General features: G+C 43.8%; 2 protein-coding genes across 2 annotated transcripts; one reads left to right on the forward strand and one right to left on the reverse strand.

The window, feature by feature from the left end:
* Positions 1-6,775: 6,775 nt before the first annotated feature.
* On the forward strand, positions 6,776-11,916 carry olfcu1 (olfactory receptor C family, u1; the record flags this gene model as incomplete). Its single annotated transcript, XM_014215346.1, has 10 exons — positions 6,776-6,823; positions 7,722-8,002; positions 8,401-8,716; positions 8,793-8,879; positions 9,176-9,442; positions 9,606-10,082; positions 10,248-10,475; positions 10,678-10,801; positions 10,907-11,382; positions 11,488-11,916. Coding segments are annotated over 10 exons (2,733 nt in total), but the record flags the coding sequence as incomplete, so codon positions are not given.
* Positions 11,917-15,138: 3,222 nt separating this feature from the next.
* On the reverse strand, positions 15,139-20,455 carry LOC106591565 (extracellular calcium-sensing receptor). The gene is made up of 8 exons (XM_014182781.3): positions 20,382-20,455; positions 19,707-20,001; positions 18,626-18,915; positions 17,669-17,964; positions 17,185-17,393; positions 16,550-16,895; positions 15,378-16,282; positions 15,139-15,144 (listed from the first exon to the last, which is right to left on the reverse strand). Exons 1-8 carry the CDS (start codon positions 20,438-20,440, stop codon positions 15,139-15,141), a joined length of 2,406 nt encoding a protein of 801 aa, XP_014038256.2. The 5' UTR covers positions 20,441-20,455.
* Between the last annotated feature and the right edge of the window lie 6,896 nt (positions 20,456-27,351).

The raw sequence follows: 27,351 nt of genomic DNA on the forward strand, positions 1-27,351 counted from the left end.
TTGGCGTTTTTCCTATTTTGTTGCATTACAACCTGTAATTTAAATGGATTTTTATTTGGATTTAATGTAATGGACATACACAAAATAGTCCAAATTGGTGAAGTGAAATGTAAAAAATGTAAAAAAAATTAAAATCAGAAAAGTGGTGCGTGCTAATGTATTCACCCCCTTTGCTATGAAGCCCCTAAATAAGATCGGGTGCAACCAATTACCTTCAGAAGTCACATTATTAGTTAAATAAAGTCCACCTGTGTGCAATCTAAGTGTCACCTGATCTGTCACATAATCTCAGTATGTATACACCTGTTCTGAATGGCCAAAGAGTCTGCAACACCCCTAAGCAAGGGGCACCATCAAGCAAGTGGCACTATGAAGACCAAGGAGCTCTCCAAACAGATCAGGGACAAAGTTGTGGAGAAGTACAGATCAGGGTTCGGTTAAAATAAAATATCCAAAACTTTGAACATCCCACGGAGCACCATTAAATCCATTATTAAAAAATAGAAAGAATTTGACACCACAACAAACCTGCCAAGAGAGAGCCGCCCACCAAAACTCATGGACCAGGCAGGGAGGGCATTAATCAGAGGCAACAAAGAGACCAAATATAACCCTGAAGGAGCTGCAAAGCTCCACAGCGGAGATTGGAGTATCTGTCCATAGGACCACTTTAAGCTGTACACCACAGAGCTGGGCTTTATGGAAGAGTGGCCAGAAAAAGCCATTGCTTAAAGAAAAAATAAAAGCAAACATGTTTGGTGTTCGCCAAAAGGCATGTGGGAAACTCCCCAAACATATGGAAGAAGTTACACTGGTCAGATGAGACTAAAATTGAGCTTTTTGGCCATCAAGGAAAATGCTATGTCTGGCGCAAACCCAACACCTCTCATCACCCCGAGAACACCATCCCCACAGTGAAGCATGGTGGTGGCAGCATCATGTTGTTGGGATGTTTTTCATCGGCAGGGACTGGGAAACGGGTCAGAATTGAAGGAATGATGGAGGGAGCTACAGTAAATACAGGGAAATTCTTGAGGGAAACCTGTTTCACTCTTCCAGAGATTTGAGACTGGGACGGAGGTTCACCTTCCAGTAGGACAATGACTCGAAGCATACTGCTAAAGCAACACTCGAGTGGTTTAAGGGGAAACATTTAAATGTCTTGGAATTGTCACATCTGCTCCTGCTACGCCCTCTGGTGTTCATCTGGTGTCTTCTTGACCTGCAGTTACTCCCCCGTACACTCTCTCTCTCCCTCTCCCTCTCTGTGTGATTGTGTGGTTGGAGACAGGTGTGCTGGAGTCAGAGCAGATTCATACCAGCTGCAACTCGTTCCATAATCAAGACCTCTACAAATACTCAGTCCTACCACTTCCAATCTGCCAGATCGTAATCTCTGCTCATTACTGCTCTGTCTCTGGCTCCTGTCTCCTGTTCCACGTCTCACCACCCAACTACCTTGCTCTGGATTTTACTCACCACCACTACCTTGGATTCCTCTCAGGACCTGTTTACCCTGTTCTACTCAGCTAACTTCAAAATAAGTCTCCACATCTGTTTTTTATTCGGCAACTCATCCGAGCTTCCCCGGATCTGCACTCCATATCTCCCTGTGTAACAATAAATATTTTGATTAATTCATCCCTGTTTCCTCATCTGAGTCTGCTCTTGGGTTCCCCTGTGTCACTCCGCATAACAGGAATGGCCTAGTCAAAGCCCAGACCTCAATCCAATTGAGAATCTGTGGAATGACTTAAAGATTGCTGTACTCCAGTGGAACCCATCCAACTTGAAGGAGCTGGAGCAGTATTGCGTTGAAGAATGGGCAAAATCCCAGTGGCTAGATGTGCCAAGCTTATAGAGATATACCCCAAGAGACTTGCAGCTGTAATTACTGCAAAAGGTGGCACTACAAAGTATTGACTTTGGGGGGTTGAATAGTTATGCACCCTCAAGTGTTCTGTTTTTTTGTCTTATTTCTTGTTTGTTTCACAATAAAACATATTTTGCATCTTCAAAGTGGTAGGCATATTTTGTAAATCAAATGATAAAACCCCCCCAAAAAATCCATTTTAATTCCAGGTTGTAAGGCAACAAAATAGGAAAAATGCCAAGGGGGTGAATACATTCGCAAGCCACTGTATATATATATATGTGTGTGTGTGTGTGTGTGTGTGTGTGTGTGTGTGTGGTGTGTGTGTGTGTGTGTGTGTGTGTGTGTGTGTGTGTGTGTGTGTGTGTGTGTGTGTGTGTGTGAATATATCCCACCACTGAAAGGTCCTCTCTGCAGAAGGCCATGCAGGCCATGGACCAGTGCGACAGTCCCTCATAGTCTGGCCTGAGCTCAGACACGTGCACATAGCGGGCCTCCACATCCCTCAGGTTCTCCTGTACACATATCACCCCCAGCCTCCACCCACCCCGCCGGGGGCCCCAGCCCGCTCCCAAACACAGCCTCCAAGAGCTGTCTCACCTTACCAGAACAGAGAGGAAAGTGTCATAGAGGAATACAATTTTTGGGGGGGAGGGATTTATAATAGGCAAGTAGGTATTTCAAAAGAGAAAAATACCCTTTTAAATGATGGTAGGTAAAGTAGTGAAGCAGTGAAATAAATCGTTATAATGGGGTAAAAGACCAAAAAAAAAATACCTCACCATGCTGTTTACTGGGATATTGGCAGGTTGGTTGTGGGGCGGATGCTAAGCAGATAGTCACTGAGGCCGGGTCTTTCTCCACAACGGATAGCGATACCCAGGATACTCCCCTAGGCAGGCTATGAGACGGGGGTTGTTAAACACAGAGGAGGACTCCCAGGCTTCACTGGCGATCCGCTGGTGATCCATTCCATTCTGGAGGAGGTCCATGCTTCATCTGGAGGAGGTCCAGGCTTCACTGGTGATCCACTGGAGACCCATCACATTCTGAAGGCGGTCCAGGCTTCACTGGCGATCCACTGGAGACCCGTCACATTCCGGAGGAGGGCCAAGCTTCATTGACGATCCACTGAAGACCCATCACATTCTGGATGAGGGCCAGACTTCATTGACGATCCACTGGAGACCCGTCACATTCTGGAGGAGGGCCAGGCTTCATTGACGATCCACTGAAGATCCGTCACATTCTGGAGGAGGGCCAGGCTTCACTGGCGATCCACTGGAGACTTGTCACATTCTGGAGGAGGGCCAGGCTTCATTGACGATCCACTGGAGACCCGTCACATTCTGGAGGAGGTCCAGGCTTCACTGGCGATCCACATTCTGCATCACCACCTTGTAAAATGTGTTTTATAATTTATAATCTTGCCATCAAGAATGCCACAATGTAATATTTTACAACTCTTTTATGCATTATGTATTTAGCTTATTTATGTGAGATAGGTAAATAAGCTTCAATTGCTATTATGGCTGTAATTATGGCTATATAATGTATTTGCTGATACTTTATGGATACATTTATAATGGATACATTTATAATAAATAAATAAAGGTAGGCCTCGTTGGAGAACCACCTCATTCTAACGATTTATTTCACTGCTTCATTCTGTCCACCAGAGGGAGCAGGTAGGCCTCGTTGGAGAACCATCCCATTCTAACGATTTATTTCACTGTTTCATTCTGTCCACCAGAGGGAGCAGGTAGGCCTCGTTGGAGAACCACCTCATTCTAACGATTTATTTCTCTGCTTCATTCTGTCCACCAGAGGGAGCAGGTAGGCCTCGTTGGAGAACCATCCCATTCTAACGATTTATTTCACTGTTTCATTCTGTCCACCAGAGGGAGCAGGTAGGCCTCGTTGGAGAACCACCTCATTCTAACGATTTATTTCTCCGCTTCATTCCGTCCACCAGAGGGAGCAGGTAGGCCTCGTTGGAGAACCATCCCATTCTAACGATTTATTTCACTGTTTCATTCTGTCCACCAGAGGGAGCAGGTAGGCCTCGTTGGAGAACCACCTCATTCTAACGATTTATTTCACTGCTTCATTCTGTCCACCAGAGGGAGCAGGTAGGCCTCATTGGAGAACCACCTCATTCTAATGATTTATTTCTCCGCTTCATTCCGTCCACCAGAGGGAGCAGGTAGGCCTCGTTGGAGAACCACCTCATTCTAACGATTTATTTCACTGCTTCATTCTGTCCACCAGAGGGAGCAGGTAGACCTCGTTGGAGAACCACCTCATTCTAACGATTTATTTCACTGCTTCATTCTGTCCACCAGAGGGAGCAGGTAGGCCTCGTTGGAGAACCAGCTCATTCTAATGATTTATTTCTCCGCTTCATTCCGTCCACCAGAGGGAGCAGGTAGGCCTCGTTGGAGAACCACCTCATTCTAACAATTTATTTCACTGCTTCATTCTGTCCACCAGAGGGAGCAGGTAGAACTCGTTGGAGAACCACCTCATTCTAATGATTTATTTCTCCGCTTCATTCCGTCCACCAGAGGGAGCAGGTAGGCCTCGTTGGAGAACCACCTCATTCTAACAATTTATTTCACTGCTTCATTCTGTCCACCAGAGGGAGCAGGTAGGCCTCGTTGGAGAACCACCTCATTCTAATGATTTATTTCTCCGCTTCATTCCGTCCACCAGAGGGAGCAGGTAGGCCTCGTTGGAGAACCACCTCATTCTAACGATTTATTTCTCTGCTTCATTCTGTCCACCAGAGGGAGCAGGTAGGCCTTGTTGGAGAACCACCTCATTCTAATAATTTATTTCTCCGCTTCATTCCGTCCACCAGAGGGAGCAGGTAGGCCTCGTTGGAGAACCACCTCATTCTAACAATTTATTTCTCTGCTTCATTCTGTCCACCAGAGGGAGCAGGTAGGCCTTGTTGGAGAACCACCTCATTCTAATGATTTATTTCACTGCTTCATTCTGTCCACCAGAGGGAGCAGGTAGGCCTCGTTGGAGAACCACCTCATTCTAACAATTTATTTCACTGCTTCATTCTGTCCACCAAAGGGAGCAGGTAGGCCTCGTTGGAGAACCACCTCATTCTAATGATTTATTTCTCCGCTTCATTCCGTCCACCAGAGGGAGCAGGTAGGCCTCGTTGGAGAACCACCTCATTCTAACGATTTATTTCTCTGCTTCATTCTGTCCACCAGAGGGAGCAGGTAGGCCTTGTTGGAGAACCACCTCATTCTAATAATTTATTTCTCCGCTTCATTCCGTCCACCAGAGGGAGCAGGTAGGCCTCGTTGGAGAACCACCTCATTCTAACAATTTATTTCTCTGCTTCATTCTGTCCACCAGAGGGAGCAGGTAGGCCTCGTTGGAGAACCACCTCATTCTAACAATTTATTTCACTGCTTCATTCTGTCCACCAAAGGGAGCAGGTAGGCCTCATTGGAGAACCACCACCACCAGAGCAGAGGACTGCTTGATCTCAACCCACAATCCTATGCAGCTCTGTGGAGTTGTTGTGAATGGGCCTTTAAATATATATATCTAGACCATTATGGCTGTCCTTCGTCTCTCCCTCTCTCAATTCAATTCAATTCAAAGGGCTTTATTGGCATGGGAAATATGTTTACATTGCCAAAGCAAGATGAATATACAAGAAACAAAAATGAAATAAAATCTGAAAATTAACAGTAAGGAATAGAGACATTTCAAATGTCATATTATGGCTATATACAGTGTTTTAACCATATGTAAACAGTACAAAAGGGAAAATAAATAAACATAAATATGGGTTGTATTTACAATGGTGTTTGTTCTTCACTGGTTGCCCTTTTCTTGTGTCAACAGGTCACAAATCTTGCTGCTATGATTGCACACAGTATTTGGTATTTCACTTACTAGATATGGGAGTTTATCAATATGTGATTTGTTTTCAAATTATATGTGGGTCTGTGTAATCTGAGGGAAATATTTGTCTCTAACATGGTCATACATTTGGCAGGAGGTTAGGAAGTGCAACTCAGTTTCCACCTCATTTTGTGGGCAGTGTGCACATAGCCTGTCTTCTCTTTAAAGCTAGGTCTGCCATCGGCGGCCTTTCTCAATAGCAAGGCTATGCTCACTGAGTCGGTAGATAGTCAAAGCTTTCCTTAAGTTTTGGTCAGTCACAGCGGTCAGGTATTCTGCCACTGTGTACCCTCTGTTTAGGGCCAAATAGCATTCTAGTTTGCTCAGCTTTTTTTGTTAATTCTTTCCAATGTGTCAAGTAATTATCTTTTTGTTTTCTCATGATTTGGTTGGGTCTAATTGTGTTGCTGTTCTGGGGCCTCTCTCTCTCTCTCTCTCTCTCTCTCTCTCTCTCTCTCTCTCTCTCTCTCTCTCTCTCTCTCTCTCTCTCTCTCTCTCTCTCTCTACCTCTGTTTTATAGTGGTATGTCAACCTCTGTGAAACTGTAGGTTAATGTAAATGTTTGACATGTGGCAGGGGTGGCACAAGGTGGTAGGGGAGGGATGGCAAGGGGTCAGAGGTTGCAGGTTGGTGATGAGACATGAGAGTGTCAGAGACATAAATATTGAAGACCTCCAAGCTATTTCACCATGTGTCCTGTAGGTGTCAGTCAAAGTTGTTTTTCTCCCTCTCCCTCTTTCTGTCCCTCTTACTGTCCCTCTCCCTCTTCCTCTCCCTCTTCCTGTCCCTCTCACTGTCCCTGTCCCGCACCCTCTCCCTCTCCCTCTCCTTCTCCCTCTCCCTCTCACTGTACCTGTCCCTCTTCATCTTCCTCTTCCTCTCCCTCTTACTGTCCCTCTCCCTCTTCCTCTCCCTCTTCCTGTCCCTCTCCTTGTCCCTCTCCCTCTTCCTCTTACTCTCCCTCTCCTCTCCCTCTCCCTGTCCCTCTCCCTGTCCCTCTTACTGTCCCTCTCCCTCTATCTCTTCCTCTTCCTCTCACTGTCCCTCTCCCTCTCACTCTCCATCCTATATCTGCACCTGCAGGGAACATATCTGGGCACAAAGCCTCACACATCTCAACTGAGCTTCTCTGTGGACACACACACAGAAACACACGTGTGTGTGTGCTCACCCCCATGTGTGTGTTTTCCACTGATTCTCCAGTCTCTCTGATATCTAGTGGAAGCAACGCTGCTGAATGCCATTTCCCCTGACAGCACTCAGTCTGTCTACGCAGTCTGCCTTTCACAACACGGACTCTCTGTAACTCTCCCTCTCTATCTCACTACAGAGAGATTACTGTCATTTCATTGTACAATGTACATTTACAGAATGTAGAAATAGTAACAACAGGAGAGTGTTAAATTATATTCATGTGAATCGGTATCTTCTTACCTGTTTAGTGCACTTTGATATTACTTGACTAGGTACTTTCCTGCAGTTCAGCATTTTGTGTCATGACAATGAGGGCTTCTATTGGAGTGTGATAGTCATCAAGCACTGCTCTATGGTTCTGTGTGGGTCCCACTGATTGGCCTCGCCTGCTGTCAATCATCTGATTTAACTAGTGAAGCAGATGTGATTACCTTCATAAGGCGGGTCGTCTACCTATCTGACACATATCACAGGGAGCCCTCCTTTCTAGCATAAACTATATATATTATCACTCTCTCACCCACTCTCAGTCTACATGCCAGCCAGGTAAGTTGTCCTTGGCTTTGTCCACATTGCGGTAACAGTCTTTGGGATATCCCCTTTTTCATCATCTGTTTCATCTCCCATCTGCATGGAGCAACAGCGGACACTGCGGCGGGCACCTCCACAGACACCTAGCAGGATATGTATCTTCTGGGTCCTGACACTGCGTCAGACAGCCAACAGAACACATCTGTGGGTTCTGCTCAGCCTCCTGGTGCTCTACCCCACCTCTCTGGCTACAGCTGGTGGGTCCGAATCCAGGGTTGGGGCTGGGGCTGGGTTCAGGGTTGGGGCCGATCTGGGGCTAGGGTGTGTGAGTCTGGTTGACAGTGAGCTGCCTGTGCTGCAGTCTGAGGGGGATGTAGTGATAGGGGGTCTGTTCCCTCTCCACTACCTGGCCCTAGAGCCAGAGCACAGCTACAGGACGAAGCCTCAACACACACAGTGCAACGGGTGAGGGAACATATGGTACTGCTTGAAACAGTAGAAGATTATTACCACGGGATGTTCTTTTCTCCTGTTGAGAACGTTTTTTAACTAGCCAAGAGCACGGAATGAATATATTTTCATACAGTCTTCCTGGTGTTCTTTACCTCTCTCACTCTGTCTCCCTCTCTGTCTCCCTCTCTGTCTCCCTCTCTCTCTCCCTTTCTGTCTCGCTCTCTGCCTCTCTCTCTGCCTCGCTCTCTGCCTCTCTCTCTGTCTCTGTCTCCCTCTCATTCTCCCTCTCCGTCTCCATCTCTGTATCTCTCTCTCTCTCTTTCTCTCTGCCTCCCTCTTTGTCTCCCTCTCTGTCTCCCTCTCCCTGTCTGTCTCTCTCTGTCTGTCTCTCTGCCTGCCTCTCTGTGTAGTTTCGACCACAGAGCCTTCCGTTGGATGATGACCATGGTGTTTGCGGTGGATGAGATTAACTGTAACTCAACCTTACTGCCAGGTGTGAGGCTGGGCTACAGAATCCTGGACAGCTGTGACCACGTCCACACCAGCCTGAGAGGGGCGCTCTCCGTGGTCACTGGGAAGAGGACTGAGGAGAACATAGAGAAGGGGGTGGAGGAGAGGATGCCTGGGTGCCTGGCTGGAGCCCCTGTAACTGCTGTCGTCGGTCTAGCCTCCTCTACCCCTACAGGGGCTGTGGCTCACACCCTGGGCCCCTTCAACATCCCACTGGTGAGAGAGAGACAGAGACAGAGACAGAGACAGATATAGATTGTTTAACATGTATGATATATTGTTCTCTCCACAGGTGAGCTACTTTGCGACCTGTGCCTGTCTGACAGATAAACTCTCCTACCCCTCGTTCCTGCGGACTGTGCCCAGTGACCTGTTCCAGGTGTGAAGGAAGATGAGAAAGTTTTAGACATAAGTAGTGCAAAAGCAATGTCTTTAAGTGGACTTTTATGTCTTCATGTATTGCTCAGTTTACTAAACTCCAGTTAAATAATCACCTCCTTATAATGCAAATTGCTAAATAAAGAATATCAAATTTAACCACAGTGCCAGATTACAATGAGGTTTATGGTAAATGTTTCTCTCAAAACATTGCTTTTGCTGCTATGAAAATGTGCCCCATAATTTATCTTATGCCATGCTCTCAGTCTAATCCTTCACTTCTTTATCTCATCCTAGATTCGGGGTTTAGTCCAGTTGGTGAGCCACTTCGGCTGGCGCTGGGTTGGCATCCTGGGCACCTCGGACGACTACAGTCGCTATGGCATCCAGGCCTTTACCAAGCAGCTGAAGGACCAGGGAGGCTGCCTGGCGTTCCACCTCACCATCCCCAATTCGCCCTCCCCAGCTGGGCTACGTGCCATGGCGGACACCCTGCAGAGCTCCAGGGCTCGCGTGGTGGTAGCCTTCGCTACAGAGGGCCAGCTGCTGGAGTTTCTCTCTGAGGTGAGTTTTCCTCTATAAAATATTCTGTCAAGTATTTACTTCATTTTGATTTATTTATCTTCCTTTCTTCTAGTTTTATTGTGCTAAATAAAACTATGTAGAAACTCTTTGAGAACGTGGATAAGCAACATACAATACCAACTGTTTAATTCCTCATCCTCAGCTGGCAGTGAGGAACGTTACAGGGTTCCAGTGGGTGGCCAGTGAGGCCTGGGTTACGGCCAGCCTGCTCACCTCCCCTCAGTTCCACCCACTGCTACAGGGCACCCTGGGCTTCTCCTTCCCAGGAGTCAGTATCCCTGGCCTGGGGGACTTCCTGCTGAAGGTCAGGCCCTCACCCACACCGGGGTCTGAGTTCATCAATATGTTCTGGGAGGAACTGTTTGGCTGCAAGTTGGATTTTGGGGCGGGCAGCGGCTCAAAGGGTTCTGGGCTGACTGCTATATGTACTGGTTCAGAAGATCTGAGGGACACAAAGAGCAGCTACTCTGATGTGTCTCGGGTCAGGATCTCCTATAACGTGTATAAGGCAGTGTATGCTATAGCCCACGCACTGCACCAGCTGCTACAGTGTGGCTCTACTGGACACAGACAAGCTCAGGAGAAGTGTAACACCAGCACATATTTTACACCCAGACAGGTATGGTGTGTGTGTGTGTGTGTGTGTGTGTGTGTGTGTGTGTGTGTGTGAGGGTAAGTAAGTATGATTATTTATTAATGTATTTCCTGTAATATTTAATAATCCTTTTACGTTACATGGTTTTAACGACATGATCTCATCCCCTCACAATCTGGTTTCCTCCAGCTCTTACACCACCTGAAGAGGGTGAATTTCACCAATCAGTTTGGGGAGAAGGTGCATTTTGATGCCAATGGGGAGCCAGTTCCCCTCTATGACATTATTAACTGGCAGAAGGTCAGCAGTGGAGATATCAAGTTCCAGAAGGTGGGAAGCTATGACGGCTCTGCCCCCCTCAGCCAACAATTGCAGATTGACGAGAGCGCCATCGTGTGGATAGGAGGGCAATCACAGGTGGGTTGTACTAGAAGCTGAGGTGTGGAATGGGGTAGTTTCCATTTAAACTAAAACATGCTACTTTCCTCAAATAAGACTTAACTAGAACTAAAGTAAATGAGGGGCCTTTGTGTGGGTTCAGAGTGTTCTCCCCTATGCAGTATTTAAGAGGCACAGTTGAAGGCCTATGTGTGTGACTGTGCCCTGTATCTCTCCCCAGGTGCCAGTGTCTCTGTGCAGTGCCCCCTGCCTTCCTGGCAGCAGACAAGCCCGTCGTCCAGGAGAGCCTCCCTGCTGCTTCGACTGCCTGCCCTGTGCAGCTGGAGAGATCAGCAACCAGACAGGTACACACACGGTGACACAACGCACCACAATTTGAAAGTCCTGCTCTTATTTCTATATTGTTTCATATAGACCAATGTGTGTGCGCATCGTGTCCTCCCATGCAGGTTCCATAGACTGCACTAGATGTCCTGAGTTCTACTGGTCAGACAGAGACAGGGTGAAGTGCGTCGCTGGGATAGAAGACTTCCTGTCCTTCTATGACACCATGGGCATCATCCTGGTGTCATTCTCCCTGCTGGGTGTTGTCTCGACAACCACCGTCACAGCCATCTTCCACCGTTTCCGGGCCACGCCCGTTGTCAAGGCCAACAACTCAGAGCTGAGCTTCCTGCTTCTCCTGTCACTCAAGCTTTGCTTCTTGTGCTCTCTGCTGTTCATTGGGCGTCCCTCTGCGTGGTCGTGCGGGTTCCGCCAGGCAGCGTTTGGGGTTAGCTTCGTGCTCTGCCTCTCCTGCCTCCTGGTCAAGACCATCGTAGTGCTGCTGGCCTTCAGGGCCACTGTACCAGGCTCCAGTGCCCTGATGAAACTGTTCGGACCTTGCCAGCAGAGGACACTGATTCTCTGCTCCACCGCACCTCAGGTAGAACCTGTTGAACTCATTAAACAGTAGTCCTACTAAATAACCTTTTGATGTTTGTCATGTTGGCCGGACACATGATGCTTGTTGTTCCACTCCTTCCCCTAGGTGTGTCTCTGTGCTGGCTGGCTCTCCATGGCTCCTTCCATCCCGTTCAGGAACTCTTCGTACCAGGGTCTTACTGGCATGGTAGTGCTGGAGTGTAAGGAGCCCTGGCCCCCAGGGTTTTATTTGGTGCTGGGCTACATCGGCTTGCTGGCCTCTCTCTGTCTCCTCCTAGCCTTCCTGGGACGCAAACTCCCTGACACTTTCAACGAGGCCAAGCTCATCACCTTCAGCATGCTGATCTTCTGTGCCGTGTGGATCTCCTTCGTCCCTGCCTACGTCAGCTCTCCTGGGAAGTACACTGTAGCTGTGGAGATATTCGCCATCTTAGCCTCTAGTTTTGGACTGCTGCTGTGCATCTTTGCCCCTAAATGTTACATCATCTTACTAAGACCAGAGAGGAACACTAAGAAAACACTAAGAAAGGGATGACAGGGAACAGGGAAAACAGAAATGATCAAAGTTGAGATTTAAAGTTATTACATTCAGTACCAGTCACAAGTTTGGACACACCTTCTCATTCAAGGGTTTTTCTTAATTTTTTACTATTTTCTACATTGTAGAATAATAGTGAAGACATCAAAACTATGAAATAACACATATAGAATCATGTAGTAACCAAAAACGTGTTAAACAAATCTAAATATATTTTACATTTGTGATTCTTCAAAGTAGCCACCCTTTGCCTTGATGACAGTGTGGCACACTCTGGCATTCTCTCAACCAGCTTCATGAGGTAGTCATCTGGAATGCATTTCAATTAAAAGTTATGCCTTGTTAAAAGTTCATTTGGGGAATTCATTTTCTGCAAAGGAACCACTACTTAAAACCTCTATGGGCTAGGTGGGACGCTTGCGTCCCACCTACGTAACAGCCACTTGCAGCCTGTGGCGCGATTTTCAAAACCTTAAAAATCCTATTACTTCAATTTCTCAAACATATGACTATTTTACAGCTATTTAAAGACAAGACTCTCGTTAATCTAACCACACTGTCCGATTTCAAAAAGGCTTTACAACGAAAGCAAAACATTAGATTATGTCAGCAGAGTACCAAGCCAGAAATAATCAGACACCCATTTTTCAAGCCAGCATATAATGTCACCAAAACCCAGAAGACAGCTAAATGCAGCACTCACCTTTGATGATCTTCATCAGATGACAACCCTAGGACATTATGTTATACAATACATGCATGTTTTGTTCAATCAAGTTCATATTTATATCAAAAACCAGCTTTTTACATTAGCATGTGACGTTCAGAACTAGCAAACTTCCGGGGAATTCGCTAACATTTTACTAAATTACTCACGATAAACGTTCACAAAAAGCATAACAATTATTTTAAGAATTATAGATACAGACCTCCTCTATGCACTCGATATGTCCGATTTTAAAATAGCTTTTTGGTGAAAGCACATTTTGCAATATTCTAAGTACATAGCCCAGGCATCACGGGCTCGCTATTTAGACACCCGGCAAGTTTAGCACTCACCATAATCATATTTACTATTATAAAAGTTTGATTACCTTTTGTTGTCTTCGTCAGAATGCACTCCCAGGACTTCTACTTCAATAACAAATGTTGGTTTGGTCCAAAATAATCCATCGTTATATCCGAATAGCGGCGTTTTCTTCGTGCGTTCCAGACACTATCCGAAATGGTAAAGAAGTGTCGCGCGCATGGCGCAATTCGTGACAATAAAATTCTAAATATTCCATTACCGTACTTCGAAGCATGTCAACCGCTGTTTAAAATCAATTTTTACGCCATTTTTCTCGTAGAAAAGCGATAATATTCCGACAGGGAATCTCCTTTTCGGCAAACAGAGGAAAAAATCACAAAGGCGGGGGCGGTCGGGTCACGCGCATAAGCCCAGTGTCCCTTGATCGGCCACTTGAGAAAGGCGATAATGTGTTTCAGCCTGGGGCTGGAATGACGACATTCTGTTTTTTCCCGGGCTCTGAGCGCCTATGGACGACGTAGGAAGTGTCACGTTAGAGCAGAGATCCTTAGTAAAATATAGAGATGGAAAAGAAGTTCAAGAAATGGTCAGACAGGCCACTTCCTGTAAAGGAATCTCTCAGGTTTTGACCTGCCATTTGAGTTCTGTTATACTCACAGACACCATTCAAACAGTTTTAGAAACTTTAGGGTGTTTTCTATCCATATGTAATAAGTATATGCATATTCTAGTTACTGGGTAGGAGTGGTAACCAGATTAAATCGGGTATGTTTTTTATCCAGCCGTGTCAATACTGCTCCCTAGCCCTAACAGGTTATTAAGGACACCAATAATAAGAAGAGACATTTTTTGTCCAAGAAATATGAGCAATGGACATTAGAATGGTGGAAATATGTCCTTTGGTTTGATAAGTCCAAGTATGAGATTTTTGGTTCCAACCGCCATGTCTTTGTGAGACGCAGAGTAGGTGAGCGGATGATCTCCGTATGTGTGGTTCCCACCGTGAAGCATGAAGGAGGAGGTGTGATGATGTGGGGGTGCTTTGCTGGTGACACGGTCTGTGATTTATTTTGAATTCAAGGCACACTTAACCAGCATGACAACCACAGCATTCTGCAACGATACGCCATCCCATGTGGTTTGCGCTTAGTGGGACTATCATTCGTTTTTCAACAGGACAATGACCCAACACACCTCCAGCAGCCAACAAGTGCTCAGCATATGTGGGAACTACTTCAAGACTGTAGGAAAAGCATTCCAAGTGAAGCAAGATGAGAGAATGCCAAGAGTGTGCAAAGCTGTCATCAAGGCAAGCTACTTTGAAGAATCTAAAATATAAATTAGTTTTGGATTTGTTTAACACTTTTTTGATTACTACATGAATGCATATGTGTTATTTCATAGATTTGACATCACTATTATTATACAGTGTAGAAAATAATAAAAATAAAGAAAACCCCTTGAATGAGTAGCTGTGTTCTAACTTTTGACTGGTCCTACAAGTAAAGAACAACTTAGTGTTAAGTGTTACTCATAACCACAGCTCATAATGGTTGCTGCCCACTACAGTACCTGTGCTCCAGAGTGGTGCAGCGGTCTAAGGCCCTGCATATCAGTGCTAGAGGTGTCACTACAGACCCTGGCTCGATTCCGGGCTGCATCACAACCGGCCGTGATTGGGAGGCCCGTAGGGCGACGCACAATTGGCCCAGCGTCGTCCGTGTTAGGGTTTGGCTGGGGTGGTCTGTGATTGTAAATAAGAAATTGGTCTTAAATGACTTGTTAAATAAATAGAAATTGAAGTACTCTACATTGCACTAGAAACTATATGGCTTCTTGAACAGTGTGTGTCTTAATTAACTGCTCTAGTAGGTGATGTAAGCATGAGAAGACTGACCATCACTGGTCAAGTGTTTGCAATAATGTGAAAAGGTTGGTTAATTTGTGATCTGTAATTAATAAAATGCAATGATTATAAAAAACAAGGTATCTAACAAATGTGGATTGACAGGCCAAGCAATCATTGACAAGACACCAATATATCTGAAAATGTTTATTAAATTATATTATTATAGTACATACTATAATGAATTCGAATAGCAATTGAACACATGCACTTCAATGTTATATCAATTCACATAGGAATAAAGCTTTTCTCCAACAACGTGGAAGTGGTTCCACTCTGTAGGCTACTGCTAATCACATCATTTAGCAGGTCATTAGATTTTAACACTCTAGATTTGAAAACCTCTCAAAACATTGGAATATCTAAAGTGACCCTGCTACATGTTACTAGTTACAATGTTACCAATAATTACCTGCTAAATTGTTGGTCATCTCTGTCAGAGTAGTCCTACCTAACTGTATAATAAACCATATAACTGAATGTTACAATGTTTGTTCCCCTCAATATTTCATAATAATGTACATCATTGGATGTCTTCTCCATAAGGTGTTTCTTGGTGTTCTTCTCCGGCCTGAACAGAATAATAAAGCATTTAGGAACAAATAATACAAAGAACAACCAAAAGCTAGAGGTGATGATGGCAAATATCTCCACAGCTACAGTGAACTTCCCAGGAGAGCTGACATAAGCTGGGATAAAGGTGATCCAGACTGCACAGAATATGAGCATGCTGAAGGTGATGAATTTGGCCTCATTGAAGTTATCAGGCAGCTTCCGAGCCAGAAAAGCCAGCACAAAGCACAAGAGAGACAGGAGTCCTATATATCCCAACACAGCCCAGAAACCAATAGCTGAACCCACATCACACTCTAGAATGATCTTTTCCTTGTAGGTAGTGAGGTTTTTAATGGGGAAGGGAGGAGACAGGGCCAACCACAGAGTGCATATCAAAGCCTGGACAAACGTGAAGAACACTACAGTCAATCTCTGCTGTGGAAGCCCAAACCATTTCATGGCATTACTGCCTGGAAGTGTAGCCCTGAAGGCCATCAACACCACTATTGTTTTCCCCAGAACACAAGAGATGCAGAGGACGAAGGTGATCCCAAACGCTGTGTGGCGCAGCATACAGGACCACTCAGAGGGCCGGCCAATGAAAGTAAGAGAACACAGAAAACACAGAGTCAAGGAGAAGAGCAGCAGGAAGCTCAGCTCAGAGTTGTTTGCCCTGACGATGGCCGAAGTTCGGTGGCGGTAGAAGACGGTTGCCGTGGCGATGGCCAGACAAGCCCCGCCCACAGAGCAGGCGGTCAGGATGATTCCGAGGACCTCGTGGAAGGACAGGAACTCCACAGGCTTAAGGATACAGCGGTCTCTCTCAGCGTTGGGCCAGTACTCCTCGGGACAGATCAGACAGTCTGAAGAATCTGACCAGGACAAAACAAAAGGCATCAAATGTTAATAATAATACATTCAGGTTTTATTTATTTATAAATACATGTCCCACAATGCTGCACTTTGGCAGTTTACTATAAAGAATGTTGAATTAATGTGCAGCTTACATGAGATAATAAGAACAGGAACATGATTGAAAGACACTACCTTTGTAGTGCTGGTAATATGAATATACCACTACTTAGTTAACCATGATAGAAATACTACACATTTTATGCCAACTATTCCTATTGGCCTACCTGTGTTATTACTGATCTCTCCCTCTGCACATTGGATACAGTCATAACAGCATACAGGCTTTCCTTTCTGTATAGCCTTACGAGTGCCTGGGGGACAGCTCTCACTGCACACTGACACAGGTACTTGTGTACTGTTCTTTACCCAGGTGATTTCCCTCTCCATGTCAAGCCTCTGGTCAAGAGGCAGGGACGCATCATAGCGCCCCACTGTCACAAACTCCATCTTCCCACTCTCCCCTATCTGCCAGTTGACCAGCTCATAGGTGGCCACTGGGTCCCCGTTGGCATCGAAAGACACCTGGTACCCATTACGAGAGAAGTTCACCCTCCTCAATCTCTCCAGGACCTGGGGTTTGGAAGGGCAAGGGAGAGAGAGAGAGAGGGGAAGAGAGATGGAGAGAAGAGAAGAGAGATGGTGAGAGGGGATGAGATAGATGGAGTGAGGATAAGAGTTATGGAGAGATAGATGGAGAGAGGAAGAGAGAGATGGAGTGAGGGAGAGAGTGAAACAGAACATTCATTTAACTCATATATTTATCAGATGTGTTACTTCAAAACCAGCCGTAATGGCCTTCATACATGTAGTCTAAATAAACATATCTATCAGGACATTATACTACAGACTTGTCATTCACCTGTGTTGGCTTCACATTGAGGCTTTTGTCACAGTTCACAGTGGAGTTTTCTCTCTCTTCGCAAACAATGCTGTGGATGGCGTGTGCTATGGCGTAAACAGCTTTATACACCATGTTAGTGACACGCAGCTGAGATGTATCTGTGTAGGGGACCTGTAGCTGCTGTATATCCTCACTGCCATCACACACCTTCTCCTCAACCCCAACACCTGTAGAGGAGGTCCCTACAGACAGACAGAGAGAGAGAGAGAGAGAGAGAGAGAGACAGAAAGATAGAAATACAAATAGATTGATAAATATACAAATAGATAGATAGATAGATAGATAGATAGATAGATAGATAGATAGATAGATAGATAGATAGATAGATAGATAGATAGATAGATAGATAGATAGATAGATAGATAGATAGATAGATAGATAGATAGATAGATAGATAGATAGATAGATAGATAGATAGATAGATAGATAGATAGATAGATACCTTTCCCCAGCCTACAGCCAAAGGCTCCCTCCCAGAACTCAGTGAGTAGGGGAGAGTTGGACACCTTTTGTGGGGAGAGGTCCATGAGGAAGTCCCTGAGGCCGGGGATGACAGAGCGTTGGATGGCAAAGCCGATGGCCCCGGCACACAGTCCGAAACGCAGCATATCTGGGTCAGTGACCCAGGTCTCACTCCCGATCCACTGGCGGGGCGGAGAGGGCAGGCGGTCCATCTCCCTCAGCAGGATCCTCATGTCCCCAATGGCTGTGAATGCAACCACCACCCGGGCTGTGGAGCTGGGGAACATGATTATATCATATGCTTAATATGCTGGTCATCAAATCAAATCAAATCAAATTTATTTTTATATAGCCCTTCGTACATCAGCTGATATTCTCAAAGTGCTGTACAGAAACCCAGCCTAAAACCCCAAACAGCAAGCAAAGCATGTGAAAGAAGCACGGTGGCTAGGAAAAACTCCCTAGGAAAAACTCCCTAGAAAGGCCAAAAACCTAGGAAGAAACCTAGAGAGGAACCAGGCTATGAGGGGTGGCCAGTCCTCTTCTGGCTGTGCAGGGTGGATATTATAACAGAACATAGTCAAGATGTTAAAATGTTAAAATGTTCATAAATGACCAGCATGGTCAAATAATAATAATCATAGTAGTTGTCGAGGGTGCAACAAGCACGTCCGGTGAACAGGTCAGGGTTCCATAGCCGCAGGCAGAACAGTTGAAACTGGAGCAGCAGCACGGCCATTCATTGGAATGTCTCAGTGAAGTGAACATGAACATTGGTATTAATCAACACTTTTGACATGCTTAAGATATGCAAATCATGTTGGTCTCACAGATCAGCTTTGGGAAAAATGAGAAATTAATAACAATAGTATTTTTTATAAATATAGTCTTGCTTGCATTTGTGTGAATGAGAAGTTCACAAGTAATCATGGATCACCTGCGGATCACGTCGGCCACCCATTGCACTCTGCTGAGTGGGTTGGTACGGTAGAAGGCTTCAGAATATTCCACACAGATGCCTTCCTCTTGTGCTGCCTGTAGGAAAGCCGCCATCCCGTTATTACCGTAGTCAGAGTCGGAACGGACCGCCCCAATCCAGGTCCAGCCGAAGTGCCTGACGAGGTGGGCCAGAGCGGCAGCCTGGAACTGGTCACTGGGGATGGTTCTGAAGAAGGTTGGGTACTGTTTCTTATCACTCAGACACGCACAGGTGGAAAAGTGACTCACCTAGATAAAAACAGAGTCGAAAACATGAGAAAGAACATCATGTCGCCCTAACAATTCTAATGTATTGGCTACTTCCTGCTTTCTTTCTTCAGCTATGTATTATGGTGTTAGGGAGACATTAATAGTAATAATCCCATGTGTTTTTTTTCATTAGGCCAGAATGAAAAGGATACACATTTCTACCCAAGACCTTGGTCATTCTATTCATATTGAAAATGGTTTTATTAGACATACTGGTGCTGTGAAATACATGAGTAAAAGGTGTGAAACTAATCCCTGGTCTCCCATAACAACCTAGCCTATGAAAGATAGTCCTCAGATCATGTTTTAATGCCTACAGAAGTTCTCCAGACTCAAAGTCCTCAGTCTATGTTCAAATGCCTATGGAAGTTCTCCAAACTTCCTCCACAAAATTTCACACAGAAATGTCTATTCCTGAAAGAGAGGAGAATACAGTTGGAATACAGTAACTTAAAAGTAGAACTCATTCCTGAAAGAGAGGAGAATACAGTTGGAATACAGTAACTTAAAAGTAGAACTCATTCCTGAAAGAGAGGAGAATACAGTTGGAATACAGTAACTTAAAAGTAGAACTCATTCCTGAAAGAGAGGAGAATACAGAGTAGGAATACGGTAAATTAAAAGTGGAACACATTCCTGAAAGAGAGGAGAATATACAGTAGGAATACAGTGAATTAAAAGTTGAACTCATTCCTGAAAGAGAGGAGAATATACAGTAGGAATACAGTAAATTAAAAGAAGCTGAATGATTTCTTTCCAGAGGAGTTTACCTGAGGAATGCCTAAAGGGCCGATGATGCGCAACATGCTGATGGTAGGCGAGGAGCCAGACTCGCCCACGATAGCTGTCACTGTAGCCGACCCCGAGCACTGTTCTCCGGTATCAAACATGGGGTCCATGCCGTTAGCCAGCTGGAAGGCCACTTTCACGGCCATGGGGACCGAGGAGCACGAGTCGTGCACTTGATAACCAAGTGTGACACCCGGAAGAAGGTCTGAACTGTTGTTTATCTCCTCAACTGCGAAGACCATGGCGCGTGAGAAGCGCAACTCACGGGAATCCAAACTGCAAAAAGAAGATAGGTGAGTGATCACATCTTGACTAAATGGTAAACTAGCCTATAGAATATCTGGTTATACCAGGGCAAACATCTTAATATCTAGTCTTATTTTCCACACTTTCTACATGCCTACACTTTAGATATCGGTACTTGAGGACATTGTAGGATAGCCTGCATTTTTAAAAACACTGTTTATCTGTCTTTAAAACACTGGTTATCTGTCTTTAAAACACTGTTTACCTGTCTTTAAACACACTGTTTATCTGTCTTTAACACACAATTTATCTGTCTTTAAACACACTGTTTATCTGTCTTTAAAACACAATTTATCTGTCTACCCACACAGCCACAGTCCTGTCCCCTGCTCCCTCTTGTGCTCACTGACCTCCCTGTGCACTGCAGGGGCTCAGGCATGCTGGTGTAGCTGTGATCCATAGTGTGCATGTAGTTGTGGATGGAGAAAACACCCCCGATGACAAAGTCCCCGTCCTGGGAGAACACTGGAGGACGAGGGGTGCCTTGGAGCCTGCATCTGACAGACTCCAGCCCAGAGGCAGAGGCAGACGAGAGCAAGGCGAGCCCACCAGCCACCACAGCTAGATGTAGTAGAACCAGACTACCAGCCAGACTTGGATCCAGAGCAGGAGCCGGAGAGAGCCTCATTCCCCTGATGTGTAGAAGGTATGGGGTAGCACAGTGCCACACAGACCCACATAGGTCAGGTTACCTCTCTACTCTGGGTTAAATACCCACCGTACCTCTGTGGGGATTCCTCTGGGGGCCACACTGTGGGTATGGCCATGCCAGGAAGGGAGGGGCTAGATGCTGCTCTGCTCACCCAGTCAGGTCCTGCTTCTTTCAGCTATAGAGAGTGTTTGCATCAGCATCAGAACTACTTTGACTGTAATGGTTTACATTTACATTTACATTTAAGTCATTTAGCAGACGCTCTTATCCAGAGCGACTTACAAATTGGTATTAGATAGACATAAACATACATTAGACACACAATAACCATGCGCCTCTCTTATGGGGTGGCAGGTATCCTAGTGGTTAGAGCATTGGACTATTAACTTGTTGGGGATAGGGGGCAGTATTTTCATGGCCGGATAAAACATGTAACCGATTTAAACTGGTTACTACTCTTACCCTGAAACGAGAATATGCATATAATTAGTAGATTTGGATAGAAAACACTCAGAAGTTTCTAAAACTGTTTGAATGGTGTCTGTGAGTATAACAGAACTCATATGGCAGTCAAAACCCTGAGACAAATCCTAACAGGAAGTGGAAATCTGATTTGTGGAATCACTTTCAACCCTTTGCCTATGAAACACACCGTGAGTTAGGATTCATTTAGCACTTCCTAAGGCTTCCACTAGATGCCAACAGTCTTTACAAAGTGGTTTGAGTCTTCTCCGGTAAAAACTGACCGAACGAGAGGCCTGGAAAGTTTGTCATAGAGGGAGGGCCATTACTACTATGACACGCGTGCCCTTGGGTACTCTTTCATTCCGAAACATTTTGTAAGACAATGCAATCGTCCGCCTTGAACATTATTGAAGTTCTGATTGAAAAAGGCCCTAAAGATTTATGTTATACAATGTTTGACATGTTTGAACGAACGTAAATACATTTTTATTTCACATTCGTGACGACAATTCCCGCGCGCTTCGTACATTTTGTGTAGCCTTCGGAACGCGCTAACAAGAAGGAGCTATTGGGACATAAATTATTAACTTTTTCGAACAAAACAACATTTGTTGTGGACCTGGGATTCCTGGAAGTGCCTTCTGATGAAGATAATCAAAGGTAATTGAATATTTACAATAGTATATTTGATTTTAGATGAGTCCAAGATGGCGCTAACCTGTATCGCCTAGCCTATTTTTCTGAGCATAGCACCTCGTTTATTGCAAAGTGTGATTTCCCAGTAAAGTTATTTTTAAATCTGGCTATGCGGTTGCATTCACGAGATGTTAATCTATAATTCTTTGAATGACAATATTATATTTTACCAACGTTTTCGAATAGTAATTTTGTAAATTGTAGCGCTAATTCACCGGAAGCATTTGAGGGAAAATATTTTCTGAACGTCACGCGCCGATGTAAAATGCTGTTTTTATATATAAATATTAACTTTATCGAACAACAAATGCATGTATTGTGTAACATGATGTCCTAGGAGTGTCATCTGATGAAGATTGTCAAAGGTTAGTGCTGCATTTAGCTGTGTTTTGGGTATTTGTGATGCATGCTAGTTGCTTTGAAAATGGCATTGTGATTATTTTTGGCAGGGTACTCTCCAAACATAATCTAATGTTTTGCTTTTGCTGTAAAGCCTTTTTGAAATTGGACAACGTGGTTAGATTCAGGAGAGGTGTATCTATAAAATGGTGTAAAATTGTCATATGTTTGAGAAAGTGAAGTTATAGCATTTATGAGGTATTGTATTTCGCGCGACGCGATTCCACTGGCTGTTGACTAGGGTGGGACGCAAACGTCCCATTTTGCCCAGACAGGTTAAAGACACACAAAGCCTGCAATGGCATCACCATAATCTCTAGGCCGTGCTGAGTTCAACGAGACTCCCCCCTTGACCGTAGCTCACTCGGTCTGACTGAAGCAACCGTGCACAGAAGTAGACCCAAAATGAAGCCTGGCCTAAATTTCAGGTGCTTTTGGGTGATAGCGGCAGAACTGTTTCCTGAACGGGTGACCAGTAGCACATTTTTGTAATGGTTTTTAATGCCTTTATGGGGGTCCATTGCCAGGAAGAGAGCACCCCCCACCCGTGCCCAACCAATAGAGGGCACCCCTGGTCCTTTTGGACGTTTTTCAAAAAATCTTAAAAAAATGACAGAGCCCCACTTCTCTCTCATCAAACATGACAAATAGACCTTCTAGGTTGATTCAGGGGTTAACATAGCGATATATATATCATTTGGGCAGTATAAATGCCATTTGGACATGGTTCACTGACTTTTGGGTTCGGAAGCCGACTTCCTATGATCATATATGGCAAATGGACATAACATCCTGATTTGGTACTTTCAATACTTATGTATGGCATTTCAACATTTGTTATGCCATTTGGTCATGGTTCACTGACTTTTGAGTTTGGAAACCGACTTCCTATGATCATATATGATCATTTAAGTGTTGATGCTACGCCATCAACACTTAAATGGCTGGATGCTACTTACCATTGCGGACTTAGGTTTATTACGGGTGCTAGCTACAAAACTCACCACTGTGTTTTATATCAAAATGTGAGTTGGACTTCGCTGTCCGTGAGATGAGAACAACATGCTCTTGTGTTTGTCTATAATGCACTTCTGAATAAGCTACCTTCTTATTTATCATCACTCATCAATATTAGAATTATAATTCCTAAAACCAGGTCTCAAGCATGGATTACTCTTGAGGCCCATGCGATTTCCACAGAGTTGGGTATGGCTGCCTTTTCCTGTTATGCTCCTTGCCTATGGAATAGCCTGCAGACTAAACTTAAACTTGAGACTCTTGTCCCCTTTGCCCATTTTAAATATTTATTGGAGGATTTTTATTTTTGTATTGCTTGTAACTGTTTCGGGTAATGCAAGTTCTTGTGCTGTTGTAATCTGTTGCTGTATTGTGATCATTTTGTTTGTCTTGTGTAGTTTCTTAACTTCTTTGGGGTGGGGGGCAGTATTTTCACGTCCGGATGAAAAGCGTGCCCAGAGTAAACTGCCTGCTACTCAGGCCCAGAAGCTAGGGTATGCATATTATTAGTAGATTTGGAGAGAAAACACTCTGAAGTTTCTAAAACTGTTTGAATGATGTCTGTGAGTATAACATAACTCATATTGCAGGTGAAAACCTGAGAAAAATCCAACCAGGAAGTGGGAAATCTGAGGTTTGTAGTTTTTCAAGTGATTGCCAATCTAATATACAGTGTCTGTGGGGTCAGATTGCACTTCCTAAGGCTTCCACTAGATGTCAACAGTCTTTAGAACGTTGTTTCAGGCTTCTATTGTAAAAGGGGAGCGAATAAGTCCACCTAGAGGAAGTTGACCAGCTGAAAGCTTTGAGTTGTTTATCGTGCGCGGCCGTGTGCATAAGCTCCGTTCCCTTTCCTTTCTAAAGACAAAGGAATTGTCCGGTTGGAATATTATTGAAGATTTATGATAAAAACAACCGAAAGATTGATTCTATACATCGTTTGACATGTTTCTACAAACTGTAATAGAACATTTTTAACTTTTCGTCTGGACTTAGTGCGCGCGCCTTGTGCATTTGAGATATTCAACCTAACGTGTGAACAAAATGGTATTTGGACATAAAGATTAACTTTATTGAACAAAACAAACATTTATTGTGGAACTGGGATTCCTGGGAGTGCATTCCGATGAAGATCATCAAAGGTAAGTGAATATTTATAACACTATGTCTGACTTTTGTTGACTTCACAACATGGCGGGTGTCTGTATGGCTTGTTTTGGTGGCAGAGCGCTGTAGTCAGATTATCGCTAGCGTCATATATACCCCAGAGTTGTTAATCATTGTACCTAAACTCTATGTGTAAACATGTATACACAGGGCCCAGCTGTAAAAGAGACCTTGGTCTCAGTCTGTGTTCATTGTTGAAATAAAGGTAAAATATAGGAAAAATATAGGTAAACATGTATTTGCAGGGCCCAGATGTAAAAGAGACCTTGGTCTCAGTCTGTGTTCCTTGTTGAAATAAAGGTAAAATAAAGGTAATATATATATATACAAATGGCAAATGGAAAATATATGTATACAAATGGCAAATGGACATAACATCCTGATTTGGTACTGAGGTATGCCATTTGGCCATGGTTCACTGACTTTTGACTTCCTGTTGTCATATATTGCAAATGGACAAAACATCGGCCTTACGTACAAACTCAATAAAAAAGACAAAGGTATGTTCATATGGTTGTTATATTTTTTCAAAAACAGTCCAGAAAGCAATTTTTTTTACCTCTCTAGGGTATGTGGGACGAAATCGTCCCACCTACTCAACAGCCAGTGTAATCCCGTGGCGCGTTATTCAAATCCTCAAACATGCAAAAACTTAAATTTTTCAAACATATGACTATTTTACACCATTTTAAAGACAAGACTCTCGTTAATCTAACCACACTGTCCGATTTCAAAAAGGCTTTACAACGAAAGCAAAACATTAGATTATGTCAGCAGAGTACCAAGCCAGAAATAATCAGACACCCATTTTTCAAGCTAGCATATAATGTCACATAAACCCAAACCACAGCTAAATGTAGCACTAACCTTTGATGATCTTCATCAGATGACAACCCTAGGACATTATGTTATACAATACATGCATGTTTTGTTCAATCAAGTTCATATTTATATCAAAAACCAGCTTTTTACATTAGCATGTGACTAGCATGTGACTAGCATTCCCACCGAACACTTCCGGTGAATTTACTAAATTACTCACGATAAACGTTCACAAAAAGCATAACAATTATTTTAAGAATTATAGATACAGAACTCCTCTATGCACTCGATATGTCCGATTTTAAAATAGCTTTTCGGTGAAAGCACATTTTGCAATATTCTCAGTAGATAGCCCAGCCATCACGGGCTAGCTATTTAGACACCGACCAAGTTTAGCCCTGATCAAACTCCGATTTACTATTACAAAAGTTTGATTACCTTTGTTGTCTTCGTCAGAATGCACTACCAGGACTGCTACTTCAATAACAAATGTTGGTTTGGTCCAAAATAATCCATCGTTATATCCAAATAGCGGCGTTTTGTTCGTGCGTTCTAGACACTATCCAAAGTGTAAATAAGGGTTACGAGCATGGCGCAATTCGTGACAAAAGATTTCTAAATATTCCATTACCGTACTTCGAAGCATGTCAACCGCTGTTTAAAATCAAATGTTTTTTGCCATTTTTCTCGTAAAAAAGCGATAATATTCCGACCTGGAATCTGCGTTTAGCTAAACAGAGGAAAGAAAACAAAGCATTCTGTCGATGTGGGCACGCGCCTGAGTCTCACAGTACTGTAACCAGCCACTACCCAAACGCGCTACTTTGTTTCAACCAGAGCCTGCAAAGCCACGATTCAGCTTTTTGCCGCCTTCTGAGAGACCATGTGAGCCGTAGGAAGTGTCACGTAACAGCAGAGATCCTCTGTAATGGATAGAGATGGCAAAGAAAGCCAAGAAATGGTCAGACAGGGTACTTCCTGTACAGAATCTTCTCAGGTTTTGGCCTGCCAAATGAATTCTGTTATACTCACAGACACCATTCAAACAGTTTTAGAAACTTTGGAGTGTTTTCTATCCAAAGCTAATAATTATATGCATATTCTAGTTTCTGGGCAGGAGTAATAATCAGATTAAATCGGGTACATTTTTTATCCGGCTGTGAAAATACTGCCCCCTATCCATAACAGGTTAACAAGAAATGTGTGGAGTTGTTGAAAAACGAGTTTTAATGACTCCAACCTAAGCGTATGTAAACTTCCGACTTCAACTGTGTATGAAAATATTTATTATATTATTATAATACATAATGTGAAGAATTACAATATCAACTGAACACATGCACTTCAATGTTATATCAATTCATATAGGAATAAATCTTTTCTTCAACAACCTGGAAGTGTTTCCACTCTGTAGGCTACTGCTAATGACATAATTTAGCAGTTCAAATGAGATTTTAACACTCTAGATTTGAACAATCTCTCATAACATTGGAATATCTCAAGTGAACCTGTGTAATGTTACTAGTTACAATGTTACCAATGATTACCTGCTAAATTGTTGGTCATCTCTGTCAGAGTAGTCATACCAAACTGTATAATAAACCATATAACTGAATGTTACAATGTTTTCCCCTCAATAATTTCTTAATAACGTATATCATTGGATGTCTTCTCCATAAGGTGTTTCTTGGTGTTCTTCTCCGGCATGAACAGAATAATAAAACATTTAGGAACAAATAATAGAAAGAACAACCCAAAGCTAGAGGTGATGATGGCAAAGATCTCCACAGCTACAGTGAACTTCCCAGGAGAGCTGACATAACCTCTCTGGGCTAGGTGGGACGCTTGCGTCCCACCTACTCAACAGCCAGTTGAATCCCGTGGCGCTTTATTCAAATACCTTAGAAATGCTATTACTTCAATTTCTCAAACATATTACTATTTTACAGCATTTTAAAGACTAGACTCTCGTTAATCTAACCACACTGTCTGATTTCAAAAAGGCTTTACAACGAAAGCAAAACATTAGATTATGTCAGCAGAGTACCCAGCCAGAAATAATCAGACACCCATTTTTCAAGCTAGCATATAATGTCACATAA

This window comes from Salmo salar, chromosome 09, assembly GCF_965601325.2.
Source record: "Salmo salar chromosome 09, fSalSal1, whole genome shotgun sequence".
In the NCBI taxonomy this organism is placed as follows: domain Eukaryota; kingdom Metazoa; phylum Chordata; class Actinopteri; order Salmoniformes; family Salmonidae; genus Salmo; species Salmo salar.